The sequence below is a fragment of the Pristiophorus japonicus genome, unplaced genomic scaffold (assembly GCF_044704955.1).
Source record: "Pristiophorus japonicus isolate sPriJap1 unplaced genomic scaffold, sPriJap1.hap1 HAP1_SCAFFOLD_277, whole genome shotgun sequence".
In the NCBI taxonomy this organism is placed as follows: domain Eukaryota; kingdom Metazoa; phylum Chordata; class Chondrichthyes; family Pristiophoridae; genus Pristiophorus; species Pristiophorus japonicus.
Window position 1 is genome coordinate 733,159 of NW_027252527.1, and position 27,290 is coordinate 760,448.

The following is a 27,290-nucleotide window of genomic DNA, read 5'->3' on the forward strand; positions in this document are numbered from 1 at the left end:
GCATCTACCCTATAAGAATGTTGCATGTTTCAATGAGATCACCTCTCATTCTTCTAAACTCGAGAGAATATAGGCTTGGTCTACTCAATCTCTCCTCATAGGACAATGCCCCCATCCCAGGAATCAGTCTGGTGAACCTTCGTTGCACTCCCTCTATAGCAAGTATATCCTTCCTTGGGTAAGGAGACCAAAACTGCACACAATACTCCAGGTGTGGTCTCACCAGGGCCCTATATAATTGCAGTAAGACGTCGTTACTCTTATACTCAAATCCTCCTGTAATAAAGGCTAACATACTATTTGCTTTCTTAATTGCTTTCTGTACCTGCATGTTAACTTTCAGTGATTGGTGTACAAGGACACCCAGGTCTCTCTGAACACCAACATTTCCCAATCTCTCACCATTTAAAAAAAAAAAATACTCTGCCTTTCTATTTTTTCTACCAAAGTGGATAACTTCACATTTCTCCACATTATATTCCATTTGCCATGTTCTTGCCCACTCACTTCGCCTGTCTATATCCCCTTGAAGTCTCTTTGCATCCACCTCGCAACTTACATTCCCACCTAGCTTTGTATCATCAGCAAACTTGGATATATTACATTTGGTCCCCCTCATCCAAATCATTGATATAGATTGTGAATAGCTGGGGCCCAAACACCGATCCTTGTGGTACCCCACTAGTTACAGCCTGCCAACCAGAAAATGACCCGTTTATTCCGACTCTCTGTTTTCTGGCAATTAACCAATCCTCAATCCATGCTAGTATATTACCCCAATCCCATGAACCCTAATTTTGTTTAATAACCTCTTGTGTGTGGCACCTTATTGAATGCCACCTGAAAATCCAAATGCGCCACATAAGAACATAAGAAATAGGAGCAGGAGTCGGCCATACGGCCCCTTGAGCCCGCTCCACCATTTAATACAATCATGGCTGATCTGATCATGGACTCAGCTCCACTTCCCTGCCCCCTCCCCATAACCCCTTATCCCCTTATCGTTTAAGAAACTGTCTATTTCTGTCTTAAATTTATTCAATGTCCCAGCTCTCTCAGGCAGCGAATTCCACAGATTTACAACCCTCTGAGAGAAGAAATTTCTCCTCATCTCAGTTTTAAATGGGCGGCCCCTTTATTCTAAGATCATGCCCTCTAGTTCTAGTCTCCCCCATCAGTGGAAACATCCTCTCTGCATCCACCTTGTCGAGCCCCCTCATAATCTTATACGTTTCGATAAGATCGCCTCTCATTCTTCTGAATTCCAATGAGTAGAGGCCCAACCTACTCAACCTTTCCTCATAAGTCAACCCCCTCATCTCCGGAATCAACTGAGTGAACCTTCTCTGAACTGCCTCCAAAGCAAGTATATCCTTTCGTAAATATGGAAACCAAAACTGCATGCATTATTCCAGGTGTGACCTCACCAATACTCTGCATAACTGTAGCAAGCCTTCCCTGCTTTTATACTCCATCCCCTTTGCAATAAAGGCCACTGTTCCACTCCCCCCTCCTGTTATCTATTCTGCTAGTTACAACCTCAAAAAACTTGCTAACCGATTTTTCAAACATGATTTCCCTTTCATGAATCCGTGTTGACTCTGCAATCCTATTATTATTTTTGAAGTACCCTGTTGCCACATCCTTAATAATAGATTTTAGCATTTCCCTACCACTGATATCAAGCTAACTGGTCTAGTTCCCCGTTTTCTTTCTCCCTCCTATCTTAACTAACGGAGTTACGTTAGCTACCTTCCAATCTGTGGGAACCGTTCTAGAATTTAAGGAATTTTGGAAGATGACAACCAATACATCCACTATCTCTATAGCCCCCTCTTTGGAAACCTTAGGATGTAGGCCATCAGCTCCAGAGGATTTATCGCCTTTCAGTCCCATTAATTTCTCCAGTACTATTTTTATTGATACTAATTTCTTTCAGTTCCTCATTCTCTTCATTCTCCACTATTTCCGGGAGGTTTTTTGTGTTTTCCGTGAAGAAAAACACAAAGTATTTGTTTAATTTCTCTGCCATTTCCTTATTTCCCATTTATAGAATGATAGATGTTTACAGCACGGAAGGAGGACATTTCGGCCCATCGTGTCCGCGTCGGCCGACCATGAGCTACCCAGCCTAATCCCACTTTCCAGCTCTAGGTCCGTAGCCCTGTAGTTACGGCACTTCAGGTGCACATCCAAGTACTTTTTAAATGTGGTGAGGGTTTCTGCCTCTACCACCCTTTCAGGCCGTGAGTTCCAGACCTCAACAGCTCTCTGTGTGAAGACATTTCCCCTCAAATCTCCTCTAAACCTTCTACCAATTACTTTAAATTGATGTTCCCTGGTTGTTGACCCCTCTGCTAAGGGAAATCGGCCCTTTCTATCCACTATATCCAGGCCCCTCATAATTTTATACACCTCAATAAGGTCTCCCTTCAGCCTCCTCTGTTCCAATTAAAACAAACCCACCCTATCCAATCTGTCTTCATAGCTTAGATTCTCCAGTCCCGGCAACATCCTAGTAAATCTCCTCTGTCCCCTCCAGTGCAATCACATCCTTCCTGTAATGTGGTGACCAGAACTGCATGCAGTACTCCAGCTGTGGCCTAACCAGTGTTTTATACAGTTCAAACATAACCCCCCTCCCCCCGCTCTTATATTCTATGCCTCGGCTAATAAAGGCAAGCATTCCGTATGCCTTCTTAACCACCTTACCTACCTGGCCTGCTACCTTCAGGGATCTGTGGACCTGCACTCTAAGGTCCCTTTGTTCCTCTACACTTAGTGTCCTACCATTTAATGTGTATTCCCTTTCCTCGTTGGTCCTCCCAAAATGCATTACCTCACACTTCTCTGGATTAAATTCCATTTGCCACTGTTCTGCCCACCTGACCAGTTCATTGATATCTTCCTGCAGTCTGCAACTTTCTTCTTCATTATCAACCACACAGCCAATTTTAGTGCCATCTGCAAACTTCTTAATCATACTCCCTATATTCAAGTCTAGATCATTGATGTATTCCACAAAAAGCAAGGGACCCAGTACTGAGCCCTGTGGAACCCCACTGGAAACATCCTTCCAGTCACAAAAACACCCATCAACTATTATTACCCTTTGCTTCCTACCTCTGAGCCAATTTTGGATCCTACTTGCCACTTTGCCCTGGATCCCATGGGCTTTTATTTTTGTGACCAGTCTGCCATGTGGGAACTTATCAAAAGCTGGCCAAAAGCAATTCCTGGTCTATCCTTGTCCTTTTCCATAACTACCTTCAATCTGACTGAATTATGGTCACTGGCACCTAACACTGATACCCCTTCCGCCTGCCCAACTTCATTCCTTAAAACTAAATCCAGAATCCTCCCTCCCGTGTTGGGCTTGCTACATACTGGCTAAAAAGTTCTTATGATTACATTTTAGGAATTGCGCACCCTCTATATCCTTCACACTAATTTTGTCCCAGACAATATTATTATAGTTGGTATCCCCTACTATTACTACTCTTTGGTTTTTCACTCCTCAGACATTTGCCTACATATTTGCTCTTCTATCTCCTCCTCACTGATTGTGGGTCCACGGTACACACCCAACAGTGTGATCGTCCTTTTTTGTTTTCAGTTCGACCCATATGGCCTGGTTTGATGATCCCTCTAACATAACATATCCCTCCTCACCGCTGTAATAGTTTCTTTAATCAATGCCATGAACTCTTTTTTTTTTTTCCACCCCACCCCCAATCCCATCTGAAGATCCTGTAACCAGGAATGTTGAGCTGCCATACCTGCTCCTCTTTTAGCCATGTCTCTGTAATAGCTATAATATCATACTCCCAAGTGTCTACCTGTGCCCTCAGCTCATCTGCCTTATTCGCTATACTCCTTGCATTGCAGTATATACCATTTAGTACAGCCAGACCTCCTTGTTGACTACTTTCTCACCCTTGTTTCCTCTCCTTCAAATTCACTTTGTACATTTTTGCTTTCCAATTCCAGCTTTACTCCCCTCCCTACTGAATCTATTCTCAGGTTCCCATCCCCCTGCCAAGCTAGTTTAAACCCTCCCCAACAGCACTAGCTAAGGATATTGGTCCCAGTTCTGTTGAGGTGCAACCAGGTCCCACCTATCCCAGAAGCGATCCCAATGCCATAGGAATCTAAAGCCCTCCTGCCTGAAACATCTCTCCAGCTATACATTCATCTGCTCTATCCTCTTATTTCTGTAGTCACTAGCTTGTGGCACAGGGAGTAATCCGGAGAAAGGAGCCGCTACCCTGGACAGCGTGGCGGCCCTGACCTGCGAGAGACCATCAGCGGCAAGTCGGGGCCACAAAAGGAGCAGCGAGCGGCGGCTACTTGACAGCCCGGAGGCGTACCACTTCAAGGTACAGCGCGAGCTGGTACAGGAGGGAGACTGCAGCGAAGAGGGACGTCATCAAGGTGCAGGTCGCTGATCGGAGCGGCGAGATCGGGGCGAAGGAGCGGTGAGAGACTGTAGAGGGATGTGATCGGGCCCAGAAGTGGCGAGGGCCCAGGGGCAGCACGGGCCAGCCCACACTGCGATATGTGTGCGCACTAGGTCCGTGCAGCAGAGCTGGTCTCTAGTCGTCCTGGGTAATCCTTGCTACTGGACCAAGACCTCGCTCTGTCGAGCCCGTGTAGTGGCCGGTGTGCAACGGTCACCCCACATTAAAAAAAATCCACGCGCAGGCATCTTCTCCCCTTCAACATGTAGTTCAGGATCTGGAATATTGGGTCCTTCATTGAAACACCTGTGAACTCATCCCTTTTTGGCGTGGAAGCAAGTCATCCTCAATTCGAGGGACCGCCTATGACTACCTTTGAGGTCCTGCTTTTTAATCTCTCTCCTAGCTCCCTAAACTCTGTCTGCAGGACCTCATCCCTCTTTTTCTATCTGTCATTGGTCCCAATATGGACCATGACCTCTGGCTGTTCACCCTCTCCCCCCAGAATTCCCTACAGCCGCTCGGTGACATCCTTGACCCTGGCACTAGGGAAGCAACATACCATCCTGGAGTCATGTCTGCAGCTACAGAAACACCTGTCTGCTCCTCTGACTATTGAATCCCCTACCACTATAGCTCTTCCATTCTATATGTTTATTGTAAATTATGTATTTAAATGCTAGCTATTGCTTGTCTACTGTCATGCCTTTTAATGTAGTTTCCAAATATACCTTGGCCAACTCTCCCCTCATACCTACGTAGTTTGCTTTGTTTTAATTTAAGACCCTAGTTTTGAATTTAACTAAAAAAAACTTTCAAACTCAATACAGAATGATGTCATATTATGGTCACTCTTCCCTGAAGGCCCCTTTACTACAAGGTTATTAATTAACCTTTTCTTATTGCACAATACTAGATTTAAAATATCTACTTCCTCATGCTACACATTGGGCCAGGCTTATCCATGATCAAAGCCCTGGGCATTTTAATGTTTATCTTGATTGCAGTCCTTAAACTTTAACCATTGGAGATTTTCATTAACTTCTCACATTGACAATATCATGGACAGGCAGAAGATCCCAATCATTGTCGGAGGAACGAATTACTACATCGAATCACTGCTTTGGAACGTGCTGTTGGACACGAAGGTACTGGGGAGCGTCTCTGAGTATTGTATCACAGTGGGGAGGGGGGTGGTCACTGAGTATTGTGTCACTGGGAGTGGGGGGGGGGGGGAGGTCTGCTGAGTATTGTATCACAGTGGAGGGGTGTGGGGGCGGGTGCACTGTGGTGATGTTGGCTGAAGGACAAAATGGAAATTCTATTTAAGTCATGTAAGAAGACCTACAGATGTGGGGGAGTATACCTAATCATTAGTTTTGCATTATTACATAAGGGGCAAATAGTACAGCTAACTTTGTACCCTTGTTTAAAAAGGGAGAAAGGGATACACCGAGTAATTACAGGCCAGTCAGCCTAACCTTGGTGCTGGGAACATTATTCCATAAATTCTGAGGGACAGGATAAATCTTCATTTAGAAAGACACAGATTAATTGGGGACAGTCAGCGTGGATTTGTTAAGGGAAGGTCGTGTCTGATAATTAAATTTTTCGAGGAGGTAACAAGCAGGGTCGATGAGGGCAGTTCATTTGATGTAGTGTATATGGATTTTAGCAAAGCTTTTGATAAGGTCCCACATGGCAGATTGGTCACGGAAGTAAAAGCCCATGGGATCTAGGGCAAAGTGGCAAGTTGGATCCAAAATTGGCTCAGAGGCAGGAAGCAAAAGTTGATGAGTGTTTTTGTGACTGGACGGCTGTATCCAGTGGGATTCCGCAGGGCTCAGTGCTGGGTTCTTTGCTTTTTGTAGTGTATATATCAATGACTTGGACTTGAATGTTGGGGGTATGATAAGTTTGCAGATGATACTAAAATAAGCTGTGTGGTTGATAATGAAGAAGAAAGCTGCGGACTGCAGGAAGATATCAATCAACTGGTCAGGTGGGCAGAACAGTGGCAAATGGAATTCAATCCGGAGATGTGTGTGGTAATGCGTTTGGGGAGGGCTAACAAGTCCAGGGAATACACATTAAATAGTAGGACACTGAGAAGTGTAGAGCAATCTACAGACTACAGACTAGATTTATAAGAATGTTGCCTGGACTGGAAAATCTTAGCTATGAGGAAAGATTGGAAATGCTGGGTCTGTTTTCTTTGGAACAGAGGAGGCTGAGGGGAGATCTGATTGAGTTGTATAAAATTATGAGAGGCCTAGATAGAGTAGATAGGAAGGACCTAGTTCCCTTAGCAGAGGGGTCAACAACCAGAGGGCATAGATTTAAAGTAATTGGGGAGAGGTATAGGGGAGATTTGAAGAGAAATTTCTTCACCCAGAGGATGGTGGAGGTCTGGAACTCACTGCCTGAAAGGGTGGTAGAGGCAGAAACTCTCACCACATTTAAAAAGTACTTGGATGAGCACTTAAAGTGCCATAATCTACAGGGCTACGGACCCAGAGCTGGAAAGTGGGATTAGGCTGGATAGCTTTGTCGGCCGGCGCGGACATGATGGGCTGAAGTGGCCTCATCCCGTGCTGTAAATTTCTCTGATTCTATAATACTAGTTGATTCCTATCAAGCCTCCTCTCTCCAAGTGTTCAGTGTGGCTTTGAAGAGCTATATGGAATGTACAGTCCAGGCTACACCTGGGGTGCTTTGTTATTTCCTCGCATTACTCATGTACAGTTGAGTATAGAGTAGTGTGAGTGGCGTCCCATAAAAATATGATTATGGGAGCGACTGACGCCACTGAACTCCTGAAGGGTTTTGCCAAATTTTTAACGCTCTGACTCTCACTTGATATTAATTTGTGCTATGCTCTGCCCTATAGGAAGGGAAGGTTTGTCCTACAGACGGGACAGTTGGGAATCGAGCATCATCGCCCAGCAGGAAGGAAGAAATGGAAAAACTTAACTGTCAGGAGCTCTACAGACGCCTGGCTGAAGTTGACCCTGAAATGGCAGAAAAATTACACCCACACGACAAACGCAAGGTGGCAAGGTTAGCTTAATCTGAGTGTCAGTTGTAGACCGAACATCATTACCTCGTCCATCAGATGCAGTTTACTGAACGATTTCCAGACTCAGTCCGGTACATGTACTGTATTCTTGCTGCTTGTCTTCATTCAACTTCAAGATCTGTCGCTGTATTGGAGCAGACACTGAGACACACACACAAGCTGTCTCGTACTAGGCAGGAGTGTCTGCTGTGACTCAGTGGTAGCGCACTCAGCTCTGTCACAAGGTTGTGGGTTCAAGCCCCACTCCTGGGACTTGAGCACAGAACCTAGGCTGTCAATCCAGTGCAGTGCTGAAAGTCCCATCTTTTGGATATTAAACAGAACCCTCATCCCGCCCTCTTAGGTGGACATAAAAGAGCTGAGGAGTTCTCTCAGGTGTCATGGTCAATAGTTGTTGTATCTCCTGCGCTTTCTCCATCCACCACCTGTTCTTTAGGTCCCAGGTTTTTTGTTGGACCTCAGCCTTGAGCCGTCTGTAACGTTGCTTTGCAGCTCCCGAGTTTGGTTGTTGCTTGAGGCTCAAAAGTGTTCTGCGCTTATGATCTATTAGCTATTGGATCTCCTGATCGTTTTCATCAAACCAGTCCTGGTTGAGTATCCAAGAGTCTTTTCACAGGCACTGGTTATGGAGGCCTGGAGGGCAGACCAAGCGCTGTGGACATTGAGCATCTCAGGGTCATCAAGGCACACCAGATTGGCTGTGAGGTGCTGACTGTATCGGGCTGTCTTAGCTGGGTCTTTAAGTGCCCCGGCATTAATTTTTTTGCGGCACTGCTTCTGCTGTCACCTCTGCTTTGGGGCTATGTTAATATTGATGATGGATCGGAATAGGCGGTGGTCCGCCCAGTAGTCGTCAGCTCCTGTCATGGCGCGGGTGATGCGCATACCCTTGCGATCCTTGGCTCGGACAATGACATAGTCAAGCAGGTGCCAATGTTTGGAGCGAGGGTGTTGCCACAATGCCTTGTGTTTGTCCCTCTGGCGGAACAGGGTGATGAGTTCGTGTTCTAGACATTTTGTCAGGAGTAGGGTGCTGTTGAAGTTGGATTTCCCTACCCCCTCTCTGCCAATCACGCCTCCCCAGAGGGCTGTGTCTTTGCCGACCCTGGCATTGAAGTCTCCTAGGAGGAGCAATTTGTTGTCCTTGGGAACGCAGGACAGGGATGTCTCGAGGTTGGAATAAAAACCCTCTTTAGCCTCATCCGTTGCATCGAGTGTTGGGGCGTATGCACTGATGACTGGCGCATTGGTTCCGGACATACGAGGATTCGTCACTGCAGTCAAGGCCACCTACGGTCCAAACTCCCAAGGCCCCGCCCCATTCCTGGCAAAGAACTGGGAAACACTCATCAAGGACATCGAGGCTGTCACAGCCCACTGGAAGGAGCACTTTGAAGATCTCCTCAATCAAGACTCTGCCTTTGACTCGAGTGTTCTCAACACCATCCTGCAGCATGGAACCCGCCACCACCTCAGTGAAACCCCAATGCTTCACGAGGTAGGCAAAGCCATAAAACAGCTCATGAATAACAAGGCTACGGGTGCGGATGGAATTCCTGCTGAGGCGCTAAAATATGGCAGAGAGGCGCTCTTGACGTGGATACATGACCTCATCTCTCTCATTTGGAGGGAGGAGAACATGCCGGGAGATCTCCGATGCAGTGATCATGTCCATTTTTAAAAAGGAACAAATCCGACTGCGGCAACTACAGGGGAATCTCCCGGCTATCAACTACTGGGAAGATTGTCGCTAGAGTTCTCCTCAACCGTCTTCTCCCTGTGGCCGAGGAGCTCCTCCCGGAGTCACAGTGCAGATTTGGTCCCATAAGGGGAACAACGGACATGAACTTTGCAGCACGACAACTGCAGGAAAAATGCAGGGAGCAGCGCCAGCCCTTATTCATGGCCTTTTTCGATCTTACAAAGGCCTTTGACACTGTTGACCGTGAGGGCTTATGAAACGTCCTCCTCTGTTTTGGGTGCCCCCAAAAGTTTGTCAACATCCTTCGCTTGCTCCACGACGACATGCAGGCCATGATCCTTACCAGCAGATCCATTACAGACCCATTCCACGTCAGGACCGGGGTCAAACAGGGCTGCATCATCATTCCAACCCTTTTCTCAATCTTCCTCGTTGCCATGCTCCACCTCATTGTCAACAAGCTCCCCGCTGGAGTGGAACTAAACCACAGAACCAGTGGGAACCTGTTTAACCTACGCCAGGTCCAAGACCACCCCAAACTCTGTCGTCGAGCTACAGTACACGAACGACGCCTGCGTCTGCACACATTGAGGTTGAACTCCAGGATATAGTCGATGTATTCACCGAGGCATATGAAAGCATGAGCCTTATGCTTAACATCTGTAAGACAAAGGCCCTTCACCAGCCTGTCACCGCCGCACAGCACTGCCCCCTCAGTCATCAAGATCCACGGCGCGGGCCTGGACAACGTGGACCATTTCCCATATCTTGGGAGCCTCCTATCAACAAAAGCAGACATTGATGCAGAGATTCAACATCGCCTCCAGTGCGCCAGTGCAGTCTTTGGCCGCCTGAGGAAAAGTGTTCGAAGACCAGGCCCTCAAACCTCCCACCAAGCTCATGGTCTACAGGGCTGTAGTAATACCCACCCTCCTGTATGGGTCTGAGGCATGGACGACTTATAAAAGACACATCAAATCGCTGGAGATATATCACCAACGATGTCCCCGCAAGGTCCTGCAAATCCCCTGGGAGGTCAGACACACCAACATCAGTGTCCTCACCCAGGCTAACATCCCCAGCATTGAAGCACTAACCACACTATCAGCTTCGCTGGGCAGGCCACTTAGTCCGCATGCCAGACATGAAACTCCCTAAGCAACTGCTTTATGCGGAGCTCCTTCATGGCAAACGAGCCAAAGGTGGGCAGCGGAAATGTTACAAGGACACCCTCAAAGCCTCCCTGGTGAAGTGCAACATCCCCACTGACGCTTGGGAGACCTTGGCCGAAGACCGCCCTAAGTGGAGAAAGTGCATCCGGGAGCTCTTCGAATCTCAACGCTGCGAGCATGAAGAGGTCAGGCGGAAGGAGCATGTGGTAAATCAGTGCCCCCCCCCCGGACGAATATCTGTCCCACCTGTGACCGAGTCTGTGGCTCTCGTGTTGGACTGTTCAGCCACCAAAGGACTCCCTTTAGGAGTGGAAGCAAGTCTTCCTTGATTCTGAGGGACTGCCTATGATGATGCTGTGGTCAATATTAATCCTCCAACGAACATCACTTAAAATAGCTGGTCATTATCACATTGCTGTTTGTGGGATCATGATGTGTGCAAATCGGCATTTCCAATATTACAACAGTGATTGAACTTTAAAAGTACTTAATTGACTGTAAAGCGCGTTGGAACATCCTGCGGTAATGAAAGATGTTCTGCTGATGCCCCATCTACCTGGCACTTTTGGGTAGAGGTTATTCATGTGTGTAATTTCCTCTCCATGGTCATGCAGTGGGAGCTCGTTCCATTATAAATGGAGTAGTTTTGGGAGTAAGGTGTGAATGGCCTCTTGCACTGTACTCTGGGTCTTCCTGTCAGAAGACCCAAAGAACTAGGAGCAAGAGTAGGTCATTCGGCCCCTCGAGCCTGCTCCGCAATTTAATATGATCATGGCTGATCCGATCATGGACTCAGCTCCACTTCCCTGCCTGTTCTGCATAACCCTTTACTCCCTTATTGCTCAAAAATCTGTCTCTCTCTCTGCCTTAAATATATTCAATGACCCAGCCTCCATAGCTCTCTAGAGCAGAGAATTCCACAGATTTACAACCCTGTGAGAGAAGAAATTCCTCCTCATCTCAGTTTTAAATGGGAGGCCCCTTATCCTGAGACCATGTCCCCTAGGTTTAGTTCCCCCTATGAGTGGAAATTATCCTCTCTGCATCCACCTTGTCGAGCCCCCTCATTATCTTATGTTTCGATAAATCACCACTCATTCTTCTGAACTCCAATGAGTATAAACCCAATCTACTCAGCCTATCTTCATATGTCAACCCCCTCATCTCTAGAATCAACCTAGTGAACCTTCTGAACAGCCTCCAATGCAAGTATATCCTTCCTTAAAAACTGTACACAGTACTCCAGGTGTGGCCTCACCAATACCCTGTACAGTTGTAGCAGGACTTTTATACTCTATCCCCCTTGCAATAAAGGCCAACATTCCATTTGCCTTCCTGATTACTTGCTGTACCTGCATACTAACACTTTGCAATTTTTTTTCATTTAAATTATAATTTGCATTTCTATTTTTTCTGCCAAAGTTAATAACCTCACATTATACTCCAATGCCAAAATTTTGCCCACTCACTTAGCCTTTCTATTTACCTTTGCAGATTTGTTGTGTCCTCCTCACAATTTGCTTTCCCACCTATCATCTTGGCTACATTGCACTGTCCCTTCATTAATATCGATTGTAGAAGGGGAGTGCTAATTCCTGCTGCTGGCTACTCTCCAGAACAAACCCTAATGAAGTTAACTCCCTGGCGAGCAATGAGTGAGCGCACTGCCTGATTCGAATGTGCTCTGAATGTTGGGGGAAGTGACTGATCCCCTGTGGTTCCTCGCAAAGAGTCAGCTGTATAACATTTCAACGAAGCTGTAATGCTCACAGGCACTGACCGAGTGGTGCCAACTCTGGCTGTATGATTGTACACAGTTCTGTGACGGTCTGCTTTTTAAAAAAAAAAAAATCATTCTGTGGATATAAGCATCGTTGGCAATGTCAGCATTTATTGTCCTTGAGCAGGAAGTGGTGAGCTGCCTTGAACCACTAGTCTGTGATGAAGTTACATATGCACCTAAGAATTAGGAGCAGGAGTCAGCCATACGCCCCCTCGAGCCTGCTCCGCCATTCAATAAGATCATGGCTGATCTTCGACCACAACTCCATTTTCCCGCCCGATCCTCATATCCCTCGATTCTGCTAGAAAGAAAGACTTGCATTTATATAGCGCATTTCACGACCACTGGACGCCTCAAAGCAGTTTACAGCCAATGAAGTACTTTTGGAGTGTAGTCACTTGTATTGTAGGATAGAGTTCAAAAACCTATTTCTCTCGGCCTTGGAATATACTCAACGACTGAGCATCCACAGCCTTTACCCTCTGAATAAAGAAGTTCCTCCTCATCCCATTCTTAAATGGCCGACTCCTTATCCTGAGACCGTGCCCCCTAGTTCTAGACTCCCCAGCCCGGGGAAAACAACCTCTGTTTCTATCCTGTCAATCCCCTTCAGAATTTGCACGTTTCAAAGAGATCACCCCTCATTCTTCTAAACTTCAGACAGTAAAGGCATTATTTACTCAATCACCCACAGTGCTGTTAGGTAGGGAATTCCAGGGTTTAGACCCAGTAACAATGACGAATGAGGTTGTGTGCAAGTAGGGATGGTGTGAGACTTGGAGGGGAACAAGGTGGTGGTGGTCTCGTGCATCTGCCACCTTGTCCTGGTAGAGATCGCAGGTTTGGGAGGTGCTGTCGAAGAAGCCTTGGCGAGTTGCTGCATTGCATCTTGTAGATGGTACACACTGCAGCCACGGTGCACCGGTGGTGGAGGGAGTGAACGTTGACGGTGGTGGATGGAGAACCAATCAAGTGGGCTGCTTTGTCCTGGATGGTGTTCGGTGGTGCAGCAGTATTCCATCACACTCCCTTGTCTGTGCAAATGGGTATCATTGAGTATGTCCAGGTACAAGAGTATGTCCCTTTACACACAAATCGAGGTCTACTGGAGCATTTAACTATGTCGTGCATCCTCTGATGCTGCTCTTCCAGACCTACAAATACAAGATATTTCTGTCTATAGGGTCACTCATAGATCCTCGTAAGTCAGCACACTGACCACAGACTGTGTCTCAGTGACTATCAGCGCATTGACCACAGTCACTGGGGACACACTGTTACTGACAGCGTGCTGTTCAAGTGCTGCCTTCGTTTAATGGGAACAGCTTACTCTAACTATGCCTGAGGTGATTCCGGCCAGTGCTTAATGCCCAGCCGTGCTATAGGTGCAAAATTACATAGAATTTACAGACCATTTGGTCCAACATCGACGGTACATGCTGGTGTTTCTGCTACGCAAGAGGCTCTTCCTAACCCTCTCTATCTAATCCGATAGTCCTTTTTCACTCACTTATCCAGTTTCCCCTTATGTGCATCGATGCTATTCACCCCAAGTACTCCTTAAAATCATAGAAGTTTACAACACAGAGGGAGGCCGTTCGGCCCATCGTACCTGTGCTGGCCAAAAGAGCTATCCAGCCTAATCCCACTCTCCAGCTCTTGGGACTATATTGTAACCCTCTTATCCTTCCTCCAACTATTGTAAGTCTCATCCTGTAAGGGACCCAAAGTATTGAGTTCCACAATCTCACCACTCTGAGTAAAGAAATATCTCCTCAATTCCTTCTTGGGTTTATTACTGATTATCTTATTTATGGCCCCTAGTTTTGGACTTCCGCACAAATGGAAACATTTTAACAGTGTGTTAAAGTTAAAGGTTGAAGGCTGTATGTCAGTCACAGTGACCAGCCTGTTGGCATCTCAGTAACATGCAACCTTTCTGTGAGCAGGAGTCTGCAGGTCTATGAGGAGATCGGCGTTCCCCACAGTCAGCTTCTCCGGCAGCAGTGTGAGGAGGAGGGGGGCGGGCCCCTCGGGGGAGCACTGCGCTTCCCACAGTCCTGCATACTCTGGCTGTACGCAGACCTGTCGGGTAAGACCGTGTCAACGAGCAAATCTGCTGGATGACTGCATTTATACCATGTGTCGATATTCACTCCGCGTGATGGGGGTGGGCTTTAAATATTAACAATTGTGGACTGTGTATGCGCCTCAAGCCCTTTTCATGGTGGTGGATGTCCAGCTGTGGTGTTGGTTCCCCCCCGGCCCCCTGGGCGGATGTACTGTGGCCCCCCCCCCCACCCGGGTGGACATGCTGTGACCCCCCCCCCCCAGCAGGTGAATGTCCTGGGCCCGCTCCCCCAGCGGATGTGCTGGGGGCCCTATTTTCAGGATATTAAGGGGAGCTGGTAGGGTGGATAGAGATAAACCATTCCCACTGGTGGGAATTCCAGGACGAGGGGGCAGAGTCTAAAACACTTCTACACAAAGGGTGGGACAAGTTTGGAACTCTCTTCCGCAAACAGCAATTGATGCTCGATCAATTGTTAATTTAAAATTGAAGATTGATAGCTTTTTGTTAACCAAAGGTATTAAGGGATATGGGCCAAAGGCGGGTATTTGGAGTTAGATCGCAGATCAGCCAGGAACTCATCAAATGGCAGAACAGTCTTGAGGGGCTGAATGGCCTCCTCCTGTTCCTGTAACCCCCTGTGTAAAACTGGAGTGCTGCATGCGCCACCCTGGGTGCCCCTTCCCAGGCATGCTGAGGCACACGTCACATTTTGAGGTTAGGAAGGATATCCAGCTCTACAGCTGAATATTCACATTTGGAACTTTTTAATAATTTTTTTTAATGCAGAAAGAGCTGAAAACTGCATTGTATCACTTCATTTTAATGTGTATTACTTCAGAGTGCATGACCCCTTTAATGCTCAGGCTGCTTCATTGTCCACAATTGCCTGCGAGCTCCACTGCCCCTCTCCCAGAGACTGCGAGCCTGGAACGCCACACCTGCACACATGCTTCGTGTCGATGTCCCCAGCAGGTAAACACGGCACCAACAACCTCCAGCCCTCCCCAGATCAACTTTGCCCTGTTAGCATTGCGGCCGTCTTCAGTACAAATTTCTCCCCCTATGATAAGGTGGGAAGAGAAGGGATAACCAGCCATGGATAACCAAGGAAATAAAGGAGAGTATCAAATCAAAGACCAATGCGTATAAGGTGGCCAAGGTTAGTGGGAAACTAGAAGATTGGGAAAATTTTAAACAACAGCAAAGAATGACTAAAAAAGCAATAAAGAAAGGAAAGATAGAATATGAAGGTAAACTTGCGCAAAACATAAAAACAGATAGTAAAAGCTTTTACAGATATATAAAACGGAAAAGAGTGACTAAAGTAAATGTTGGTCCCTTAGAAGATGAGAAGGGGGATTTAATAATGGGAAATGTGGAAATGGCTGAGACCTTAAACAATTATTTTCCTTTGGTCTTCACAGTGGAAGACACAAAAACCATGCCAAAAATTGCTGGTCACAGGAATGTGGGAAGGGAGGACCTTGAGACAATCACTATCACTAAGGGGGTAGTGCTGGACAGGCTAATGGTACTCAAGGTCGACAAGTCCCCTGGTCCTGATGAAATGCATCCCAGGGTATTAAAAGAGATGGCGGAAGTTATAGCAGATTCATTCGTTATAATCTACTAAAATTCTCTGGACTCTGGGGAGGTACCAGCGGATTGGAAAGCAACTAATGTAATGCCTCTGTTTTTAAAAAAAGGGGGCAGACAAAAGGCAGGTAACTATAGGCCGGTTAGTTTAACATCTGTAGTGGGGAAAATGCTTGAAACTATCATTAAGGAAGAAATAGCGGGACATCTAGATAGGAATAGTGCAATCAAGCAGACGCAGCATGGATTCATGAAGGGGAAATCATGTTTAACTAATTTACTGGAATTCTTTGAGGATATAACGAGCATGGTGGATAGAGGTGTACCGATGGATGTGGTGTATTTAGATTTCCAAAAAGCATTCGATAAGGTGCCACAGAAAAGGTTACTGCAGAAGATAGAGGTACGCGGAGTTAGAGGAAATGTATTAGCATGGACAGAGAATTGGCTGGCGAACAGAAAGCAGAGAGTCGGGATAAATGGGTCCTTTTCGGGGTGGAAATCGGTGGTTAGTGGTGTGCCACAGGGATCAGTGCTGGGACCACAACTGTTTACAATATACATAGATGACCTGGAAGAGGGGACAGAGTGTAGTGTAACAAAATTTACAGATAACATAAAGATTAGTGTGAACGCGGGTTGTGTAGAGGACACAGAGAGGTTGCAAAGAGATTTGGATAGGTTAAGCGAATGGGCTAAGGTTTGGCAGATGGAATACAATGTCGGAAAGTGTGAGATCATCCACCTTGGCGGGGGGGGGGAAACAGTAAAAGGGAATATTATTTGAATGGGGAGAAATTACAACATGCTGAGGTGCAGAGGGACCTGGGGGTCCTTGTGCATGAATCCCAAAAAGATAGTTTGCAGGTGCAGCAGGTAATCAGGAAGGCGAATGGAATGTTGGCCTTCATTGCGAGAGGGATGGAGTATAAAAGCAGGGAGGTCCTGCTGCAACTGTATAGGGTATTGGTAAAGCCGCACCTGGAGTACTGCCTGCAGTTTTGATCACCTTACTGAAGGAAGGATATACTGGCTTTGGAGGGGGTACAGAGACGATTCACTAGGCTGATTCCGGAGATGAGGGGGTTACCTTATGATGATAGATTGAGTAGATATAGAAACATAGAAAATAGGTGCAGGAGTAGGCCATTCAGCCCTTCTAGCCTGCACTGCCATTCAATGAGTTCATGGCTGAACATGCAACTTCAGTATCCCATTCCTGCTTTCTCGCCATACCCCTTGATCCCCCTAGTGGTAAGTAGACTGGGTCTTTACTCGTTGGAGTTCAGAAGGATGAGGGGTGATCTTATAGAAACATTTAAAATAATGAAAGGGATAGACAAGATAGAGGCAGAGAGGTTGTTTCCACTGGTCAGGGAGACTAGAACTAGGGGCACAGCCTCAAAATACGAGGGAGCCAATTTAAAACCGAGTTGAGAAGGAATTTCTTCTCCCAGAGGGTTGTGAATCTGTGGAATTCTCTGCCCAAGGAAGCAGTTGAGGCTAGCTCATTGAATGTATTCAAGTCACAGATCGATTGATTTTTAACCAATAAGGGAATTAAGGGTTACGGGGAGCGGGCGGGTAAGTGGAGCTGAGTCCATGGCCAGATCAGCCATGATCTTGTTGAATGGCGGAGCAGGCTCGAGGGGCTAGATGGCCTACTCCTGTTCCTATTTCTTATGTTCTTATGTTCTATGAAATCCCCACATCTACGATCAATGGTGAGATTGGACCTTTAATATAGTGAAACATCCCAAGGCGCTTCACAGGAGCGCTAGCAAACAACATTTGACACTACGCCACATAGATATATTAGGACAAGTAAGAGATGGGTTTTAAGAAGTGTCTGAAAGGAGGACAGATGGGGGAGAGGTTTAGGCAGCGAGTTCCAGAGCTTAGAACCTCGGCAGCTGAAGGCTCGGCCACCAATGGTGGGGCAATTAAAATCTGGGATGCTCATGAGACAAGAATTAGAGGAGCGCTGAGATCTCGGGGGGTGGGGGGTGTTGTGGGGCTGGAGGAGATTAGAGATAGGGAGGGGAGAGGCCATGGAGGGATTTGAAAACCAGGATGAGCATTTTAAAATAGAGGCATTGCTTAACCAGGAGCCAATGCAGGTCAGTGAGCACAGGGGGTAATGTCCTGTTTAATCAGATGATCCGCGGGGCTGTGGAGAGGAAGAGGTGGATATCTTGAGGTGATGCAGCTCAAGGGGTTGGACCAGATCTGGTGGTGTCGATAATTAGTGTTTCACTCGAGGCTCCTATTATCTTTTTCTCATGCAATAATTTGTTGTAAAATCTTCACGCAACGTGCTGCGAAGCTGATAGTTCTGTACTTTTTGTCTGTAGTTCTCGATGAGCGTTTGGATGACCGGGTCGATGACATGCTAGCTGCTGGCCTTCTGCAAGAACTGAGTGATTTTCACACTCAATACAACCAACGGAAAATAGCCGAGAACAGGTCAGACACAGTCAAGCAGAAAAATATGTCCTGTTAGGGCATCACGTTCAAAGTTGCTGCCAATGTTGTAAGGCTGGAGGAGGCTACAGAAGTAGGGAGGGTTGAGGTTATGAAGAGATTTTAAACATGAAGAAGCAAATTTTAAATTTCAAGTGTTTCGGGATCAGGGAAGCAATTTAGGTCAATGCCAAGGGTGATGGGTCAGTGGGACTTGAAGTGGGATAGAGTACGGCCACCAGAGTGTTAAATGAGCTGAAGTTTAGAGGGTGGTGGGTGGGAGGTCGGCCAAGAGAAAATGTGAATAACTGATTCTAGAGGTGACAAAAGCATGAATGGGGCTCGAATAATTCTCTTCTCCAGAGTAAACAATCCCAAAGCTTCTCAAAGTTGCAATACCTGAAGCTGGGGATGAGTTTGGTTCCCCTTTTACAAACATAGAAAATAGGTGCAGGAGTAGGCCATTCGGCCCTTCGAGCCTGCACCACCATTCAATAAGATCATGGCTGATCATTCCCTCAGTACCCCTTTCCTGCTTTCTCGCCATATCCCTTGATCCCTTTAGCTATAAGGGCCATATCTAACTCCCTCTTGAATATATCCCATAAACTGGCATCAACAACTCTCGGCGGTAGGGAATTCCACAGGTTAACAACTCTCTGACTGAAGAAGTTTCTCCTTATCTCAGTCCTAAATGGCTTACCCTTTATCCTTAGACTGTGTCCTCTGGTTCTGGACTTCCCCAACATCGGGAACATTCTTCTTGCATCTCACCTGTCCAGTCCCGTCAGAATTTTATACGTTTTTATGAGATCCCCTCTCATCCTTCCAAACTCCAGTGTATAAAGGCCCAGTCGATCCAGTCTCTCCTCATAGGTCAGTCCAGCCATCCTGGGAATCAGTCTTGTGAACCTTCGCTGCACTCCCTCAATAGCAAGAACGTCCTTCCTCAGGTTAGGAGACCAAAACTGAACACAGTATTCCAGGTGGGGCCTCACCAAGACCCTGTGCAACTGCAGTAAGACCTCCCTGCTCCTGTACTCAAATCCACTCGCTATGAAGACCAACATACCATTTGCCGCCTTCACCGCCTGCTGTACCTGCATGGCAACTTTCAATGACTGATGTACCATGACATCCAGGTCTCGTTGCACCTCCCCTTTTCTTAATCTCCCATTCAGATAATCTGCCTTCGTGTTTTTGCCACCAAAGTGGATAACCTCACATTTATCCACATTATATTGCGTCTACCATGCATTTGTTCACTCATCTAATCTGTCCAAGTCACCCTGCAGCCTCTTAGCGTCCTCCTCACAGCTCACACCGCCATCCAGCTTCGTGTCATCTGCAAGCTTGGAGATCTTACACTCCATTCCTTCATCGAAATCATTAATGTATATTGTAAACAGCTGGGGTCCCAGCACTGAGCCCTGCGGCACCCCACTAATCACTGCCTGCCATTCTGAAAAGGACCCGTTTATCCCGACTCTCTGCTTCCTGTCTTCCAACCAGTTCTCCATCCACGTCAGTACATTACCCCAATACCATGTGCCTTTTGAAAGTCCAAATACACCACATCCACTGGTTCTCCCTTGTCCACTCTACTAGTTACATCCTCAAAAAATTCCAGAAGATTTGTCAAGCATGATTTCCCTTTCATAAATCCATGCTGACTTGGACCGTTCCTGTCATTGCTTTCCAAATGTGCTGCTATTTCATTTTTAATAATTGATTCCAACATTTTCCCCAATATTGATGTCAGGCTAACCAGTCTATGATACCCCGTTTTCTCTCCTTTTTTAAAAAGTGGTATTACATTAGCTACCCTCCAGTCCATAGGAACTGACCCAGAGTTGATAGACTGTTGGAAAATGATCACCAATGCATCCACTATTTCTAGGGCCACATCCTTAAGTACATCCCACTTCCTTGGGATGCAGACTATCAGGCCCCGAGGATTTATCGGCCTTCAATCCCATCAATTTCCCGCCTAATAAAGATTTCCTTCAGTTCCTCCTTTTCACTAGAGCCTCGGTCCCCTAGTATTTCCGGAAGATTTTTTGTCTTCCTTCGTGAAGACAGAACCAAAGTATTTGTTCAACTGGTCTGCCATTTCTTTGTTCCCCCATTATAAATTCATCTGAATCTGACTGCAAGGGACCTACGTTCATCTTCACTGCAAGGGACCTACGTTCGTCTTCACTAATTTTTTTCTCTTCACATATCTATAGAAGCTTTTGCAGTCAGTTTTTATGTTCCTGGCAAGCTTCCTCTCATATTCTATTTTCCCCCTCCTAATTAACACCTTTGTCCTCCTCTGCTGAATTCTAAATTTCTCCCAGTCCTCCGGTTTGCTGGGTTTATTTTTTGCCTCTTCCTTAATTTCCCTTGTTAGCCACGGTTGAGCCACTTTCCCTGTTTTATTTTTTACTCCAGACAGGGATGTACAATTGTTGCAGTTCATCCATGTGATCTTTAAATGTTTGCTATTGCCTATCCACCGTCAACCCTTTAAGTATCATTTGCCAGTCTATTCTTGCCAGTTCGCATCTCATACCATCGAAGTTACCTTTCCTTAAGTTCAGGACCCTAGTCTCTGAATTAACTGTCACTCTCCATCTTAATAAAGAATTCTACCATATTATGGTCACTCTTCCCCAAGGGGCCTCGCACAACAAGATTGCTAATTAGTCCTTTCTCATTACACATCACCCAGTCTAGGATGGCCAGCCCTCTAGTTGGTTCCTCGTCATATTGGTCTAGAAAACCATCCCTAATACACTCCAGGAAATCCTCCTCCACCGTATTGCTACCAGTTTGGTTAGCCCAATCCATATGTAGATTAAAGTCGCCCTTGATAACTGCTGCACCTTTGTTGCACGCAAGCCTAATTTCTTTGATGCTGTCCCCAACCTCACTGCTACTGTTTGGTGGTCTGTACACAACTCCTTTTCGCCTTTACTGCCCTTTGGTATTCCGCAGCTCCACCCATACAGATTCCACCTCATCCAAGTTAATGTCCTTCCTTACTGTTGTGTTAATTTCCTCTTTAACCAGCAATGCTACCCCACTTCCTTTTCCTTTCTGTCTATCCTTCCTGAATGTTGAGTTCCCAGCCTTGGTCACCCTGGAGCCAGGTCTCTGTGATGCCAATTATATCATATTCATTAATTGCTGCCTGCGAGGTTAATTCGTCCACCTTATTACGAATACTCCTCGCTTGAGACACAGAGCCTTCAGGCTTGTCTTTTTAACACATTTTGCCCCTTTAGAATTTTGCTGAAAGGTGGCCCCTTTTTGCTTTTTGAATTGGGTTTCTCTGCCCTCCACTTTTACTTTTCTTCTTTCTATCTTTTGCTTCTGCCCCCATTCTACTTCCCTCTGTCTCCCTGCATAGTTTCCCATCCCCCTGCCATATTAGTTTAACCCCTCCCCAACAGCACTAGCAAACACTCTCCCTCGGACATTGGTTCCGGTCCTGCCCAGGTGCAGACCGTCCGGTTTGTACTGGTCCCATCTCCGCCAGAACCTATTCCAATATCCCAGGAATTTGAATCCCTCCCTTCTGCACCACTCCTCAAGCCACGTATTCATCTGAGCTATCCTGCGATTCCTACTCTGTCCAGCACGTGACACTGGTAGCAATCCTGAGATTACTACCTTTTGAGGTCCTACTTTTTCATTTAAGTCCTAGCTCCCTAAATTCACCTTGTAGGACCTCATCCCGTTTTTTACCTATATCCTTGGTACCTATATACACCACGACAACTGGCTGTTCACCCTCCCCCTCCCAAATGTCCTGCAACCACTCCGAGACATCCTTGACGCTTGCACCAGGGAAGCAACATACTATCCTGGAGTCTCAATTGCGACCACCGAAACGTCTATCTATTCCCCTTACAATAGAATCCCCTATCACTGTAGCTCTCCCACTCTTTTTTTTTTTCCCTGCCCTCCTGTGCAGTAGAGCCACCCACGGTGCCATGGACTTGGCTGCTGCTGCCCTCCCCTGATGCCATCCCTCCCAGCAGTACCCAAAACGGTGTATTTTTTCGGAGGTTGATGACCGCAGGGGACCTCTGCACTACCTTACTTCCACTGCTCTTCCTGTTGCTCACCCATCCCCTATCTGTCTGTTTCACCTTTACCTGTGGTATGACCAACTCACTAAACGTGCTATTCACGGCAGCCTCAGCATCGCGGATGCTCCAGAATGAATCCACCTGCAGCTCCAGTGCTGCAATGCGGTCTGTCAGGAGCTGCAGCAGGATACATTTCCCGCACATGTCATCGGGGACACTAGAAGCGTCCCTGAGTTCCCACATAGCACAGGAGGAGCATGACACGTGTCGGAGCTCTCCCTAGATTAATTTAATTTGGCAACAACAATGATAAAGGTTACCTACTGATAAAGGAAAAGAAAAAGAAAAACTACTCACCAATCACTTACTCCCTTGGCTGTGACATCACCTTTCGATTTCTTTCTACTTCTTTGTTTACCTTCTGTCCCTGCCCCTGCATCAGCTGGCCTCTCCAACGCTGCCCGAACTCCTGATCTCGCGGGCCTTTTATAGGCCTCCGACTCCCCGGACTCCCGCCTCTCTGACTCCTGCCTCTGCTTTTCCCTTATTGAATCCCGCCGCTGTAGTGCAACAACCACACAATTACTGTCGTCAACAAGGTCTGTCATTTGCTTGAGCTGCAGTAAATTAGTTGGCTAAGTCTGCCCTCTGATAAATCCACACAGACTCTCTCCTCCCATCCCACACCATCATATCTTTCAATTCCTCCCTTTTAAGCCTGCCTTCTAATGTTTTGCCCACAACTGCCTCGAGCCTGTAGATTCCTGGCTTGTCCCTTTGCCCCTGTTCTTTCGGGTCTCCCAATACTCGGGCACAACTCCCGCTGATTCTCTAAAGATAGTGGTAATTCTGTGAGCAATTTCACTAGCCATTTCTTTAAATACCTCGTGTCATGTCTACGTGGAGCTCCTCCTTTCACTTCCTCAGCCCATCAGTGACCATAAGAACATAAGAAGTAGGAGCAGGAGTCGGCCATTTGGCCCCTCGGGGCCATTCACTAAGATCATGGCTGATCTGATCTTGGCCTCAACTCCACTTCCCTGCCTGTTTCCCCATAACCCTTTACTCCCTTATCTCTCAAGAATCTCTCTATTTCCACCTCAAATATGTTCAATGACCTAGCCTTCACAGCTCTCTGGGATAGAGTATACCAAATATTCAAGGCTTTCTGAGAGAGCAAATTCCTCCTAATCTTGTTTTAAATGGGCGCCCCCTTAATTTGAAACTGTGCCCTCTAGTTCTAGATTCCCCCACGAAGGGAAACATCTTCTCTGCATCTACCCTGTCCAGCCCCCTCAGAATCTTCTGTTTTAATAAGTTCACCTCTCATTCTTCTAAACTTCAATGAGACAACCCTTTCATCTCAGGAATCAACTAAGTGAGCCTTTTTTGAATTGCCTCCAATGCAAGTATATCCCTCCTTAAATAACGAGGCCAAAACTACACAGTACTCCAGGTGTGGACAGGGTTCATGCTGAGAAAAGATTTCCCTGGTTGGGGAGACTGGAACACAGGGTCACAGTCTTAAGAATAAGGACATTTAGGACTGAGATGAGGAGAAATTTCTTCTCCGAGGGCTGTGAATCTTTGGAATTCGCTGCCCCAGAGGGCTGTGAATGCTCAGTCGTTGAGTATATTCAAAACTGAAGTCGATTTAAATTTGGGGGAATAGTGTGGGAAGGTGGGAGATGAGGTCGATGATCTTGATGAATGGCGGAGCAGGCTCGAGGGATCGAATGGCCCACTCCAGCTCCTATTTCCTATGCTCTTATGTTCTTATTTTATCTTTGAGTGTTGGCTGCTTTGCTCACATATTGGGGCCTCTCGGTGAGTTACAACTGATGTAAGACAAATTGGCTTCATTTGCAGGAGGGGGCGGGGAATCCCATTCCCTTTGCTGAACATTTTCCACCTTCCATTCTTTTAACACTATTCCTTAAATTGTGAATCATGTTTCTGCTATATCTTCCCAACCTTCTTCCATATTCTGCCATGGATAACATTTGGAACTGATGAATTTAGTCCGGTTACCTTTAATAGCGTTCCCTTTCAAATATCTATGGCAACAGTCATACTTTAATTTCCCTCAACACTCGCTCTGCACCTCTGCCATTCTCTCACTGAAGTACAAGCTAGCCCCCTCCATGTCTAAGTTGTTCTTTTTTGTGTTTATAAAAGCTCTGTTGTTGTTGTTAAATAGCTGAGGGCTCTTGCTGGGGTGGTAGGGTCAGCTGAGGGCTGTAAGGGACACCAGGGCTCTCGCAAGCTGGCATCCTTGCTAATAGTCATGTCTGGTCTGACAAGACTACCCAAAGGGTGAGCAAATCAGCACAGTTCGTACACCGCGGGGGGGGGGCCCGCTTGGCACCGCCTCTCACCGTGGGGTGACCCCGCCCCTCTCCGCCGGCACTGGGAGGGGCCCCGCCTAGCACCGCCCCTTACCGGGGGGGGTGACCTTGCCCCTCCCCACCGGCACTGGGAGGGGCCCCGCCTGGCACCACCCCTTACCGGGGGGTGACCCCACCCCTCTCCGCCAGCACTAGGGGGGGGGGTCCCCGCCGGACCAGGGAGCCCGGCCCCTCCGACACTCCCGCTTCTTGTTCCATTTTCACAAAATAAATTGCGATAATAAGGAAACGATAGAGCACTATTGCCTTATAATAGAGAATATCTGACCTTTCCCTCAGAGGCAAGGAGATCCATCAGTGAGAGGTGTGTCTCCCTGCCTGTGAAGAAGTATGTCTCCAGCCCAGGGGGTGTTGCCATGCTGAGGGGTTGTGGAGTCTTGTAGTTGGTGAATCGTTTTGCTGTGCCAGCCTTTCTGTTCGATGAATTGGCAGATTAATAATTGGTTATTTGTATCTGGGCCTTTCTCCATTGCGACACAGCCAGGACTATCAGCATGGCATCTTCCAGTCCATCGGATTCAAGGAATTCCACCAATATCTGATCTCCACCAGCAGCTGCAGTGAAACGAGGGAGAAACTGCTGAGCCAAGGTACAATGTGATGTAACACTCTGGGTATAGCCATGCTGTACTGCGTATAACAATACTGTGTAACACTCCCATCTCAGTGCACAAGCCAAAGAAAGCTTGACTGGAGAGCAATGCATGTGGAGGCTACGCTCCACCAGAGAGTGATGCACTTGTGCTACATGTGCAGCCGAGCCCCAGGGCAAACTACACACTGCCTCTTGTAGTAATGGTCACAGGGGACATCCATAATATCAGCCAATCTGCAATCCACAAAAGGATCAGTTAGATCTCTGACTCATTGTTTGACAGAGCAAGCACCTTCATCGGTTTCCCCATGGACAACAGGAAACAGGAGTTTACCCACAATACTGTAGCACCCATCAATCGCAAAGTATCCATTCCATGAGTGTGTAGTTAGCCAGTGACCATTAGCACAAGGATCTTCAGGTCCTCCCCCCCCCCCCCCCCCCCCCCCCGTCTCTGAGGAAAGATTGGATATGCTGGGTTTGTTTTGTTTGGAACAGAGGAGGCTGAGGGGAGACCTGATTGAGGTGTATAAAATTATGAGGGGCCTGGATAGAGCGGATAAGAAGGACCTGTTTCCCTTAGCGGAGGGGTCAACAACCAGGGGGCGTAGATTTAAAATAATTGGGAGGAGGCCGAGGGGATTTGAGGGGAAATATCTTCACCCAGAGGGTGGTGGGGGTCTGGGGTGGAACTCACTGCCTGAAAGGGTGGTAGAGGCAGAAACCCTCACCACATTTAACAAATACCTGGATGTGCACCTGAAGTGCTGTAACCTACAGGGCTACGGACCAAGAGCTGGAAAGTGGGATTAGGCTGGATAACTCTTTGTCGGCCGGTATGAACACGAGGGGCCGAAATGACGACCTTCCGTGCTGTAAATTCCTATGATTCTATGATTTACACAATGAAAGCTCTCTCTGACTCTGCAGTGTTTATTATGTGTGTGAGTGAGTGTGTGTCTGGTTGGTTTACACCCTGTCCTTCTCCCACTAGGTATCACTGCACTAAAGCAAGTCTCAAAGCGTTATGCAAGAAAGCAAAACAAATGGGTCCGGAATCGTTTCCTGAAAAGTAAGTAGCAGAACGAGAGCTGAAGAACAAACCAAGGGTTGTGGTGAGCACACTAGAATATTAAAAGATCACATATGCCTCATTCTGGGTTTTTATGGATAGATGCAATCCCGACAGCATACTATCTCCAATTAACTAGATGTTTCTGCAACAGAAAGACACACAAGCTTCCATTTCAAATGGGAATGGACCGAGGCTGATGGAAAGGAATCTTTAATCAATACAATGATCTTGTATAATTTCCATTCATTCTTTGACCAGCGTAATTAAAACCTAGCCCAAGTATCCAGGGGCATCCATTCCATAAGAAGCAGAAGGGAGATTACATTTTTTTATTTTACACAGCGAGTTGTGATCTGGAGCACGCTGCCTGAAAGGGCGGTGGAAGCAGATTCAATAATAACTTTCAAAAGGTAATTGGATAAATACTTGAAAAGGAAGGATTTGCAGGACTTTGGGAAAAGAGCAGGGGAGTGGGACGAATTGGTTAGCTCCTTCACAGAGTCGTCTCAGGCAAGATGGACTGAATGGCCTCCTGTTGTTTGATTCTATGAACTCACAAAACAGTATAATCTTCTTCTCAGGCAGTCCCCCGGAGTCCAGAATGATTTGCTTCCACACTAAAATGAGTTGTAAGGTGACTGATCCCAATGTGGGATGTACAGTCTCTCACAGACGGTGCTGATGTTGGTGGAGCGGGTGGGTGAGTCATCAATGTCTGTCCTTGCTGATGGTAGACTCCCAAGGTATGGGACGTGATAATTAACTGATAACAGACTAGTTTTGTTGTAAATATACTGTGAC

At 46.8% G+C, this 27,290-nt stretch overlaps 1 protein-coding gene across 4 annotated transcripts in view; it reads left to right on the forward strand.

Moving 5' to 3' along the window:
• trit1 (tRNA isopentenyltransferase 1) overlaps positions 1 to 27,290 on the forward strand; it is a 90,279-nt gene that overhangs the window by 9,443 nt on the left and 53,546 nt on the right. For 2 of the 4 annotated variants that reach the window (XM_070871695.1, XM_070871698.1), the window contains exons 3-8: positions 5,510 to 5,608; positions 7,351 to 7,520; positions 14,146 to 14,288; positions 18,221 to 18,332; positions 25,300 to 25,409; positions 26,409 to 26,486. In XM_070871695.1, coding sequence (XP_070727796.1) covers positions 5,510 to 5,608; positions 7,351 to 7,520; positions 14,146 to 14,288; positions 18,221 to 18,332; positions 25,300 to 25,409; positions 26,409 to 26,486 — 712 coding nt within the window. The remainder of the gene's footprint in view (positions 1 to 5,509; positions 5,609 to 7,350; positions 7,521 to 14,145; positions 14,289 to 18,220; positions 18,333 to 25,299; positions 25,410 to 26,408; positions 26,487 to 27,290) is intronic. The other 2 variants (XM_070871697.1, XM_070871699.1) reach the window with 2 other exon arrangements.